Raw genomic sequence first — 13,107 nt, 5'->3', positions numbered from 1 at the left:
ACAACATACATACACACACATACACACATACACACGAACAGACATTGCTCAGTTCGTCGAGCTGAGTCGAATGGTATACACGATTCGGCCCTCCGGATCATGGATCTATTTTGCGTTTTTCGACCGATTTTATAACATTTGTTTAGTACAACAAAGGTAAAACAAAGGGGAAACGAAGAAAGAGCTTAAAAACATGCCTACACGCATGTTTTCGTCCAACATGGCGAATGTTCCGGTTAACTGCCGGAAGGCTGCACGCAAGGGCGTAATATTTTTTTGCGAAGAAGCTAACATGATTACCTTCCATGGGAAATTTATCCAACTCAATTATCTGTCTTAGTTTTTTTTTTCATGACCATCTGAAAAAAAAACCATTTTTATTACCGCAAACATTATTTAGCCAATTTGCATCAGCCTCATAAGAATCATTTATTAAAATTTCGATTTATGTTAAGAGAAATTGAGTTAATCTGACGAGTGGTCCACTATAGGAAAATGGCCCACTCATGACCAGATTGGGGTGTTGGGGAGCCTTGGGCAGTTATTTTTGTGGGGCACTATTTCCTTAGAACATTTAGAGGTAAGAAATCATGAATTGTGAAATGACTTGACGCTCCGAGAAGGCGGCGAGAAAAAAAAGGTCTTTCGATCTGTTATGCCTTCGAGTGGTGGTTGCATGTCTGGCCTTGCCTCCCTTAGATCTGAGCCTGGGCCGCCCCCCTCTACGTTGATTTACTCTACCTCCTGCTAACATCGAAAATTGAAATTCCCTGAAGAGACTTGACAAACGTTTCTCTGGCCTGTTATATATAAAAGGGATTTATTTTGTCACGAGGGATTAGGTATATCAAAAACTCGCTCTTCGTGCCAATACCGTCGTTGGGGTAAATTAACCGATAGTGGACCACTTTTCAATAGTGGACCACCCGCCCGATTAACTTAATTTGTGCGAAAACTCCAGTGATTTTTAGCAAACTTCCATCGGGAAACATCTTAACCAATCAATAATATTTATCACAAACATTTAAATGTTCCGATTTATATTAAAAAAAATTGAGTTAAACTGGCTGGGGGTCCACTATAGATTAATGAAGCAAAGCGGTCCACTATAGGTTAACTTACCCTACACTTCACTAGAGAGGATATATATTTTTCCGATCAGTTTAAATGAGCAATTCTCGCTGAAACTAGGCCACTAGATGCACAAGGTCTTTCAAATTTGATGTAAAAGCACATAGTTATTAGACGTAGAGAAAAAATAGTAATGCCACTTTATTTGATCGTATTTGTTGACCCCTTGGTCACCAAGGGGTGGAACAGTTTTCAGAAAAGTTGAAATTCTAGCAATTCTTGTTGTATTATTCGGGCTATATCTCTAAAATTCTTTATGTAACCTACTACAAGTAGCACCTTTCTGTAAAGAGGAATGATAGGGCCTTCATTTGAAGTGATCAGAATTCAGGCCGCCATCTTGAATTTGGCCGCCGTCTTGGATTTTATCAGAAAAATGCAATTTTGACCGTGTTCACAACTACCAATTTTCGATCTGAGACCAGCATTGGAAAGCTGAGAAAAAATTCTATAAGATGCAAGAAGGAAATTAGGTGAGCATCAGTTTTGACCCATCAATTGAACCTATTCTCCAAGCTGAGTTTCAGAATAATCAACGTACAAAAAACAAAATAACCTGTCTACTGAGACCAAGTAGATACACATCAAGAATTGCTAAAATAACTTTTCTGAAAACTGTTTCACCCCTTGGTGACCAAGGGGTCAACAAATTCGATCAAACAAAAATGGCATTATCTTTTTTCTCTATTTCTAATAACTATGTGCATTTATATCAAATTCGAAAGACCTTGTGCACCTAGTGGCCTAGTTTCAGCGAGAATTGCTCAAATATAAAAAGGAATTCAACGTTAAGGTGAGGAGCCCACGAACAAATCCAAACCCCACGATTCCCCACTTGAATTGAATTAAACTATAGGGGACCCCTTGCCTATAGTGGACTACTCGTCAGATTAACAAATTTTCTCTCAACAATTGGAAATTATAAATGTTTCTCGTGATCCCGATGAAAGTTTTCTAAAAATCCCTCGAGTTTTCAAGGTTAATTTACCCTACTCTGTAACTAAGCGACTACGAAATTCTTTTCGGTCGTATCTTGAACACCGCCTAAATGTCTTATTGTTTCCTTTATTCTTTTTTTATTTTTAGCTTTCTCTGCGATTTTTTTACGGAACAAACAGTACTATCTGGCTGAATTCGGTATTCTAGCATAATATGCTGACGGCAGAGATTTTTTTCGCTTGTTTCATTTTGAATGAAATTGAAAATAGGATTAAACTATTTCGGTTAGACCACGTCTTTAAGTGGACCAGATTAACCCGATTGATGAAAAAAATCGAGGGATTTCCAGAACACTTCCAAACATCTTATCCAGCTAATCTGCACCAGACTCGCAAGGAACATTTGCAATCTCCAATCTATATCGAGAGAATAAACAGTTTTTGGTCAGGGTGGTCCATTTAAGGCAGTTGTCCATCGAAGGTATTTCTACCCTAGAGCAAACGATGAATAAAATTGTCTGAAGAAAGTCAGAGGAAAAAACTAACTTACCGTTACATTTGTTCTACAAATTATTTCAATACTAGATATATTAGTACAACGAAAACCCGTATAAATAATTGTTTATTGTTATCCAAATTTGTAAAAAATGCCCATTCGACGTCTTGAAGTATGCTGATGAGCTATAACACTCTAGCTTCAAAATTTTGGGATGAAACTTTCACGAGGTACAACAAACTGACTGAACCATCCCAACCAGTTATGTGGGAGTTTCAAACAAAAAACACAACGAACAAGGTCGAATCAAATTCCTCCTTTTCGTGTCATATGACCAGAGGAAACGAAAAACAGTCTCGTATAAACGCTGTCTGGTGGAGGTACAAATCACTAAACGTAGTCATTAGTCGAGACTAAATATAATCCTACAGCAGCTACGCAATTGTTCATCATTCTTAGCAAAATCACGTTGCGTGATGATCATGATGACAGCAGACATCGGCCCTCCCACCAACGTTTAGTACCATTATCACACCAGCCGACCCCATTTGCGAGAGATAAACAAATCATGATAGTAAAACCCCTTCATCACTCACCTTTCTTCCTTGTCGTACTTCGGGAACGCAACATGCATCAGCTCCAGCACCGAGATATCACGCTGCGGTTCGGCCGAAATACCCTGCGCACGTTGCCGCTGGACTCCGTGCGTGCCGAGCTTCCGGCCACTGTGCGAAACCGCGGTGCCACCTTGACTCGTGCGGAATACACTTTGAAACTTGTCCAGATGACTGCGAAGCTCCGCGACCTCATCGTGCTTGTGTTGGAGGCAATCCTCCAGCTCCTGGATCCGAATGTCTCGCGCTTGTATCACTTTCAGTAGCTCTTGTTCCCGAGGTGTCAAAGCTAGGCAGACAGGATCGTTAATAAACAGATTTTGCTGCAAGTCTCCCTGTAGCATAACAATCTGCTTAATGTTGCTAACATCGGTTTCGATATTATTGTTGATGGAATCATTCTGTTGGTTGGTGGCGGCTGGCATTGGAGGAGGTTGCTGTTGTTGCTGCTGGCTAAAGGAAGCTGCGGCCGGGTCACTGTTACCGTTGTTTCCGTCGTTCATCGTCGTAGATTTCGCGGTGGCGGTGGCGGCTTTCGATGGCACGAGCAGATCTTTCCCCGCGGAACCGTGAGAAACGACTGACGAAACCGACGGTTGCAGCGCTGGAGCGCGCTGGGAACCGAACACCGCTAGACCGAGTCCGTTCGTCGGCGCGGCAAAGTTCGCGTACTTCAGCAAACGCGTGAGCTGCTGAGTATCGAGTGCGGTTGCGCCGCACAAGACCGTCTGCGTCTCCTGCTCAACGGCCGCCGGTCGCCGTGACGCGAAGCACAGCCCGTCAAAACACACGCGCATCCACACTATTTTGCCTGGTTCGAACCCGTGGTGTCATAAAAATAAATTTATCTGAAAGTATATAGAAAGAGAGAAAGGAAAAAAAAAACAAATAAGTTTGCGAGGAAGTAAAGCGGGGGCACACGACAAGCACGTGCACTGGAGCTAGAACAGAACTTTTGCTGGATTCAAAATCGGAAACATCGATTATTTTCCGAAGCACTTCGGATGTGTTTACAAAGCGCGCGGTGTACACAACGATGGCGTCGTTGTAGAAGCGATTGAGTATCAACAAAGAACGTATCCAGTTAAGAGTTTCAGATTAGCAGACGGCGGAATGCATTTTGAGGAATTTCTACAAGAACTGGTAGAAACACATGGAACTCGTTTAGTTATTCAATAATCAAGGTTACAATAGTTGCGGTTGGCTATTTATAATCCATAAAACATAGCTTTGCGAATCGTGTCAATAAACATTTTGGTAGTTTGAAGAGACAGCTGATACCTACCAGCGCATTTTTAGATTTGTTCGCAGCAATTTTAAACGGATAATTTAATGTCACGGCAGAAACTGCGTCGCGCTCGAATTACGCCTTCCAGTTTTATAACTATTATAGAAGGAAATGAATTTGGGATGATACACCATCGATAAAATCTGAGAAAACGTGCCATCTTTATTAGTTTACATGTCGGCACGCTTCCGCAGTCATTGCGCTCCTGAAAACATATAGACAACCGGACGCGAACAAACAGATTCCGCCCGCAGATCGAGGTCAATTAAAATCAAATTACTTTTCAGCGGAGACGTGGTCGCGGATGAGCAAGGATCTATATATAGAATGTGTGGTGGTGTGCAGTAGCAGCTACTGGTGAGTTGACTGCACACGCGATTTCAGTGATCCTGTTTTTTTTTTGCTTTAGTTATGAAGAAGGGATGCTGAAATAATAACCCAATGAAAATAAATAAGATCGCCTGGGACAAATTCGGATGTGGGGTCAGTTGAAACGGAAACCATAAGCCGTTCTCTTTGGCGAATGGTTTCTCATAATGCTGTACCTTTTGAATATTCAAGTAACTTTACACACTTCGCGTCTTTGTTTACTTTTTGTCAAATTTAGAAAATCTATACCGAGCGTCTTAGCAGAGGGATTGAGAAATCAAAGAAATAGTTATCGGTTTCCGTTATACTCTACTAGAAAGTAGTAGAGTATAACGGAAACCGATACCTATTTCTTTACTATTTGTCGTGCATTTTAACTGAAATGTTTTAATTTATTTATTATTTATTTTAGACCCTTTAACAATTGTCATTCGGGTCTTTAACTGAAATAAGATTTTGATTGTCTTGATTGATTTTTCAATCCCAACTGAGGGGACTTTTTCTCTCTGAAATTTGATCTTTCAAACTTGTACAGAATGAACGACAATTTTATTAACTTTTTTATTATTCGGAAATCTCTACCTGAGAAAAATCCTACACACAAAAGTTTGTTTGTGCGAAAGCCTACACATATCTTTCTTATGGAAATTTTATCATGATACTCAGGATTCAAACCTACGACGACTGGCTTGCTGAACCAGACCAACGAGCAACTTCATAAAAAAAATGTTCTAATTTCAATATTTTTTATGGGTTTTTTATTTGGCTGAAACACATATGGGCTGAAGATGTTATTTTGTGCAATTAGTATTTTGTAGAAACTAATATTTTTACAGCGGTTTGTTTGATCAGTGTGACGTCTTCGGCAATGTTGTAGACAGTATTTTTTCGTTCAAAAAAAAAAAAATCGAGAAGACGGTACTTTTGAGCCCTACCGCTGAACGATATTCGAAAAATAGATTTTCATTGGCACTCTAGTGACTATTTACAAGCCTGCGGGGTACTGTCCAGTGAAATATCATTTAAAAAAACTACAGCGGTCTCAAACAGATATAGAGGAACTGCTCCTTTATTCATCTCAACACTCATAGTCATCTCATCGCTCTTATTTGTAAAATTCACCGTCATATTTTATAATTTAAACAAAGTAAAAGTAATTTTAATTTTACCTCTCGATTAAGTCGAGGTGTCGAAAGTTTAACTTTGCAGAAAAATAGTAAAATTTGACGGTAAACTGGACGAAAAAGAGCGATAAGATGAATATAGGTGCTGAGATGAATATAAGAGCCGTTCCCCTATGTCACTTCTGTGACAGTGAAACTGAAACCTCTGAACATTCGCTACGCAACTGTGTAACTCTGTACAATCGTAGATGACAGTTTTTCAACAAGGGTATTTTAAGCCCTTTTGAAATATGGTTAGAAAATCCCAAGAGGGTAGTGGAATTAATACCAAAAATCATACCAGATTGGGGTAATTCGCAGGCAGACCATGGCAATTACCAATTATGGTATGGTATGGTGCTATCTTGAACCGATGCAAAAAAAAAACTAAAATAATGACCGCAGTGGTTCGAATATGTAAAAGCAGTAAAAGGATGCCCACAAGGAGGCGTTATATCAAGGTTTTGAAATAGATTCACTGATGATATAGTCATAATTGTTTGCTAACAGAATACAAATCGCCTTAAGCATTGCTTCCTCGTGGTGCGATAGGGAAGGCTTAAATGTCGATCCTTCAAACAGTATTACCATTCCATTTATACGTAGAAAAAATTTTAGCTAAATACAGGGCGACGAAATGTTTTTTAAATCCAATTCCCTGATTTTCTCTGAAATTTCCTGGAACACCGTCTGCCGGGGTGAGATTGTGCCAAAAAAGGACACGTTTTTGTTTCTTAGCTTGTAATGCACACATTTAGGCCATGAGTTTGATCCAAATCACGTCAATGCATACTTAAATGTTAAGTTAACGACTGCCGCAAATATGGTCAAGTTACAATAAACTATAATTTTGCTAAAATTGAATGAACTTTGGCCTAATCTCACCCCTTCTATGGGGTGAGATTGCGCCAAAAACAAAAATTTGAATTTAACACCTGTTTAATGAACAGTAGTGTATCTACGAATAATTCACATGAATAACATGATAAAACAGTAAGAATAGAGACGACCATAAACAACATGGACTATTAAGGGGCTGTAGGGGGTTGACCAGAAATTACGTTTCATATGAATTATATAAAAATGTATGACTGAATCAAATCAATATCTTGAGTAGCCAGTTATGAGAACGTGGCTCATGGACAGTCTTTAAACACATAGTGGCGTCTCCAGGTAGCTTAGAAAGGGAAAACGTTAGGACATAAAGCCTGAGAAGACTTTTCGTTTCAATTATTATGTGTCATTGACCACTGTATATTCCATTGGAGATCTCAAAACTGCTGGAAACGTAACCACAACCCTCCTTCCTTGCTTTAAAAGTCATCAGTTTATATAGAATAGATGTACAAAATTTTGTTACATTCCATAAGTAATTTTAGTCATTTTAAATTTTCATCTAACAGTTGTTAACTTACTGTTCTCAAGCATTTAGTCATTATTTCAAAAAATACCATAGCTAGACAACAAACCCTATGTAAACAATGCAAGTGTTTTGGTGTATACTGATATAGTTTTGTCGTGAATGTGAATTCCGCACACTGTACCGTTCATTATAGCTTGGCACAATCTCACCCCAAAAGGGCTCGAGAAGTGTACAGTTTAGAAAAACATTTTTTTCTGAGCCATCACAGGTTCAATGCATAATATTTCCTCAACACATTGGAGACGACATCCTAACGTACCATCTGAGCAGTACTTACTTTACTTTACTTTACTTTAAAGGCGACAGACCGATTATCGATCAAATGCCGAATCCAGAATACGTCGCCATGTCCCTCGGTCTTGGGCTGCTATCCTCCAATCGCCCCTAACACCTATTTCGCGTGCATCCTCGTCGACAGCACACATCCAACGAGTGCGGGGTCTACCTCGAAGTCGTCGACCTCTATCGGGATTCCTGCTAAAAATAGCCTTCGCTTAACGCTCATCCGGCATTCTCGCTACATGCCCAGCCCACTGAAGCCTGCCGTGTTTTATCCGCTTAACTATATCCGCCGATTTGTATGCCTGGTACACTTCATGGTTCATGCGTCTGCGCCGAACACCATTTCCTAGTTTGCCGCCAAGGATTGAACGCAAAATCCTACGCTCAAAAACACAAAGAGCTCGCCAATCAGCCTCTTTCAGCGTCCATGATTCATGGCCGTGGAGAGCCACCGGAAGAATCAGTGTTTTAAAGAGTGCAAGTTTAGTACGGATTTGCAGACTGCGGGACCTTAGCTGGTTACGTAATCCGTAAAAGGCCCTGGTTGCGGCTGCTATCTGCCTCTTTATCTCACGGCTAACCTCGTTGTCACATGTCACTGATGTTCCCAGGTAAATAAATTCGTCGACTACTTCAAATGTTTCCCCATCTAGCACCACCGCAGCACCAACCTCTGGCACGATACAGCTGTTCGCTCCCGACTTTGAAGAGTTCGGCGGGAATGCCGTCCTTCCCAGCTGCCTTGCAGTTTCTCAGCTCTTTCACTGCCTTCTTCACCTCGTCCATGGATGGTGGATCCACAGCTTGACCATCATTCTCAATAGTCATCCTGCTCCTTTCGACTCCACTGTTTCCCTCACCGTTCAACAGCACACTGGAGTGTTCCTTCCAACGCCTGGCCACCTCTGTTTTATCGGTTATCAGGTTCCCCTCGCTATCGTTGCACATGACAGGGGCTGACACGTTTCGATTCCTGATTCCGTTGACCTTCTTGTAGAAGCCCCTCGCATCGTGCCTGGAGAAGCAACCTTCCGCCTCCGCAAGTATACGCTCTCAATGCTGTCGTTTCTTCCGGCGGTGGAGTCTCTTTCCAGCGGCTCTTGCATCTCGATATCTACCAATGCTCTGACGAGTCACAGCCGTGGCCAACATGTGACCCCTGGCGCGGTTCTTCTCTTCCGTCACTCGCTGGCACTCAGTGTCAAACCACTCATTGGGTACAGCTGCCGCAGTTGTACCCAACACTTCTCGCGCTGTAGTGCTGATCGAACTGTGGATGTGCCTCCACTGTTCATTCAGGTTCCCTTCAGCTCTTTCCTCAATCCGTTCATCAACTTTCTGCGAGTACTCTGCAGCTACTCCTTCAGTTGATAGCCGCTGGATGTTCAACTGCGTCCTCCTCGTTGCCTTGGATTTCAGCACGTTGGACAGCCTGGCGCGGATTTTGGCTACTACGAGATAGTGATCCGAGTCAACGTTCGGTCCTCTGAACGACCTCACGTCTGTAACGTCTGAAAGGTGCCGTCCATCAATCAGAACGTGGTCAATTTGAGAACAAAGCTCTCCATTCGGGTGCATCCAGGTGTGCTTACGTATGTTCCGGCGTGCAAAATAAGTGCTACAGATAGCCATCCCCCTAGCTGCAGCGAAATTAACAAGCCTCAGGCCATTGTCGTTCGTCGTAGAGTGGAAGCTTTCCCTACCAGTTACGGGGCGGAAGAAGTCTTCCTGCCCGACCTGTGCATTTGCATCTCCGATGACAATCTTTATATCGTGTCCTGGGCACTCATTGTATGTTTTTTCCAGGAGCTCATAGAACTCCTCCTTTTCGTCATCGGGTTTCTCGTTGGTCGGTGCGTACACATTTATTAGGCTGTAATTGAAGAACTTGCCCTTAATTCTCAACACGCATATACGGTCACTGATCGGCCTCCATCTAATGACACGCTTCATCTGTTTTCCAATTAGCACGAAACCGACTCCTCTTTCTGCTTTCACGCCGCCACTATAGTAGATGTGGTACTTAAATGAAGTGTCCGCAATAGGATCTACTGCTCGGAATTCGCGTTCTCCCGATTTCGGCCACCGCACCTCTTGGATAGCTGCAACCTCCACATTCACCTTCCGCAGCTCTCTAGCCAGGATACTTGCGCGTGCCGGTTCGAGTCGAGTCCTTACATTCCAAGTACCGAGTTTCCAATAATCGTTGTCCTTTTTCGTTCGCCTAGGACCATGCCGATTATTCCGTTCCGTATTTATAACTGGATTGTTCGTAGTATTTAATATTCAGTATGCTGCCTTACTAGGGCTGCGATACCTAGTCTCGCGACGGGGCTGCCGTCTTTGATATAGCTGGCGAGACACCGCGTTTCATGCTTCAGCCGCCCGCTCCGGATCAGACGCTGTTGTACGCCGCCCCTAACATGGGGAAACAGCCGCGTACGTTCCCCCTTCCCAGTCAGCATACGACCAAAGTTTCCACCGGGGTTGGTTACCCGATCTCCGCTAAGGTTACTCGTATCCCGGTCGGCACCACGTGGAGGTTGGGAAAGGAGTTGCTGGACAGAGGTGAATGACCACAATAGGATCTCAAGTGACACGTGTCCAACCATTCGCCAACCACCATCTGAGCAGTAACTTGATGTAATTTCTTGATCGGGTTGGTTTGCATGGGACATTTTTTGGTAACGTTATTTGCGCGTGTTTTTTAGCCTGTACTTTGGAACATTATTTAAGTAAAAGCAGTTCACTAATATTATCTATATTCTATTTAAAGTTGTGAATAAATATGTCATGTTTCAAACAGTATTGAGTTTGAGGCATTAGGTTCTAGAAATCTCAAGTAATTTAACATACAAACATTTCCCGTTTTGGCTCAATCTCACCCCCGTGGCTCAATCTCACCCCGGCAGACGGTATAACATTAATTTCCCTGATATTTTTCAGCATTCGGCCCAAACTAGTGCAACGAAGATTAAGGCAACTCTAAAATCCCAGTAAAAAATGTATTCAATCGGAAACCGTACCCCGTATTAGCCTTTAGTGCAAAAAAAAATAGTTTTGCGCTAAAGAGTCGTTCAAAAGAAGATCGCGTCGCCATCCACATACCACGTGGACAAATTTTTAACGATTTTCGCCACCCCCCCCCCTGGAAAAAAAATTCCTGAAAACGGAAGAGAAAAGTGCACAAAATAAAGAAAAATTTCAGTGGAAGGCCACTCTTCCTATAACGGGTGCAATGAGAAGTACACCAAGGTATTGAAAGCTTTACTCATTTTGTTTCCGGTACATCAATTTATAGAATTAGAAGTTGAAAAAATTGCTTTAAAGATCAAAAGATCTTTGAAAACTTTTTGAAGGTGACCATCTAAATATTCTAAAAATTATTTGTATCGATCCTGTAGTAATCAATTATGAGAATGGATGGAGAAAAGATACAATGTTGAAAAACGATTTCAAATGTTCGAACCTAAGCGTGATGTCTGGGAACGCGGTGGTTCAGGTCCTCGCCCAGAATCAGCCATTTTCTACACAGATGGTTCAAAAATGAACAATCGAGTGGGAGCAGGGTAACTGGAGCAGGAATAGACCAATCAATTCCAATGAGCCAATGGCTAACTGTCTTCCAAGCTCAACTCCAAGCGATTCTAGAATGTTCTGTTATATGCCTACGCAGAAAATATGGGCATTCCAACATTTGCATCATGTCCGACAGTCAAGCAGCTTAGAATGCTCTGAAGTCTGCGAGGCAGTTTGTTGCTTAATTTAACATTGGATATGATGCTGATTGTATCTCTGTGCATTGCAAGCGCCCCAAAACGTTTGTGTATTGTCAAAATTCGAGAGCTTTTCATGGAAGAAAGTACCGGCCGATGTACCTACTACTTACTGATGCTGCCGCTACCGCACAAAGGTAACTTTTTATTAGCGGAAGTACTGCTGCACCTACCGGTGACGCTGCTACCACTACCCTCTGTAACTGGAGCTGCCCTACCGCTGCTGCTATCCGCTGCCGAAGGTGCTGCTACCTGGTGCTGCTTAGTTAGGACCGTCCTAGTCGCCATTCACTAGTAATATGATTCGTTTAGGCAGAAGCAGGTTCTTATATAGCCCAAATAGTACATTCCCGGTTCAAAAGGTGTATAATTCTGTCGACCGTGCTAGAGAAAGCAAGCATTGAGTGACCAGTCAGAGGTCGAAATCTGCGTTGCAACAAGAATTGACAATTTTCAATTGTACAGCATGTTCGAGTAATCAATTACAATGTTCTGCATTTGGAAAGATGCATAGATGATTTTTCACTCGATTGTTACAAGAACGAAGGAAATCGAATGAAAACTAACCGACCTGTCAGTATTTGAAATTGGACATATATTTTCCTTTTTTCGTTTTTAGAATTCCATTAGATTTCTACATCCCTATTTAGCCGAACTTTATAAAAGACCTAGTTCTACGTCAAACTTCCCTCATCTCCGATGTCTCCGGTATGGTGTTTTATTTCATATCATATCATCTTCTACTGTTGTTTTCCCATTCCTAGCACATCCCGATCACCCACACACACTATCTCGTAAGAGTTAGTTTTGTAACTGAGAAAGAATTTTTTCACACGCGAAGAATAGCAATATAGTAATATCTACGGGCTGTGTGTAGTCAAAGCGCTCTGTTGTTTGTGTTTCCCCGCCGAATACTTTCTACGGAAGAGCTCCGGTCTGCTAAAAGTTACTTAACGACCTCATTATATTGATTGTCTTATAGCTACATTTCAAGTTAAGTAAAATGGGCAATGTATGTAATTTTGTAACAACAGAAAAAATGAACGAAAATAGAAGGTGTGACTTAGATTTATAAAAAAATCCTCATACGAATGGGATTCTAAGTTACAAATTTAACTCCCACGAGGCAGTGTGTGTGTGTGTGTGGTGTAAACTGTGCGGTTGCAATTTATAACCAAACCATTTTTGAAAATTAGTCGTGATCCAAAAAAACTATTAGCGTAAAATGACATCTTTAGTCCATAACAACATCTGAGCAACGTTTCAGCCAGATTAAAAATGGTCGAATAAAATGCTTGCCCTGTTTTCCTGGAATTTCCTGGGAGAAAACACTTCTTGTAAATAATCTTCTTGAAAAATTAAAAATCATAAACCATGTCATAGAACCCAAGTTAGTATATAAATTTGCTGAGAAATATTTAAAAATCGGGAACTATATACACTTTAAAGGAAATGGATAATACAATTTTCAGCATAGGCTTTTTTATTGTTCTGGAAAATCACTTGACTAACAATTTTGAATAAAAATATATTCTGAAATAAGGCAGTTTTTTTTTTTTCAATATTTAAATCAGTCTAATACGAAACCTGCAAAAAAAAGCGACCACAGTGGTACGAGAGCTCAAAA

At 41.4% G+C, this 13,107-nt stretch overlaps 1 protein-coding gene across 5 annotated transcripts in view; it reads right to left on the bottom strand.

Annotated features, from left to right (window-relative positions):
- The window catches only part of LOC129726435 (cGMP-dependent protein kinase, isozyme 2 forms cD4/T1/T3A/T3B), a 414,395-nt gene that overhangs the window by 350,824 nt on the left and 50,464 nt on the right, over positions 1-13,107 (bottom strand). For all 5 annotated transcript variants that reach the window (XM_055683124.1, XM_055683123.1, XM_055683125.1 and 2 more), the window contains one exon: positions 3,162-4,027. In XM_055683124.1, the coding sequence (XP_055539099.1) occupies positions 3,162-3,976 (815 nt within the window). In that variant the 5' untranslated portion in view covers positions 3,977-4,027. The remainder of the gene's footprint in view (positions 1-3,161; positions 4,028-13,107) is intronic.

The sequence above is a fragment of the Wyeomyia smithii genome, chromosome 3 (genome assembly GCF_029784165.1).
Source record: "Wyeomyia smithii strain HCP4-BCI-WySm-NY-G18 chromosome 3, ASM2978416v1, whole genome shotgun sequence".
Lineage (NCBI taxonomy): Eukaryota > Metazoa > Arthropoda > Insecta > Diptera > Culicidae > Wyeomyia > Wyeomyia smithii.
This window is presented reverse-complemented; position numbering and strand designations above follow the sequence as displayed.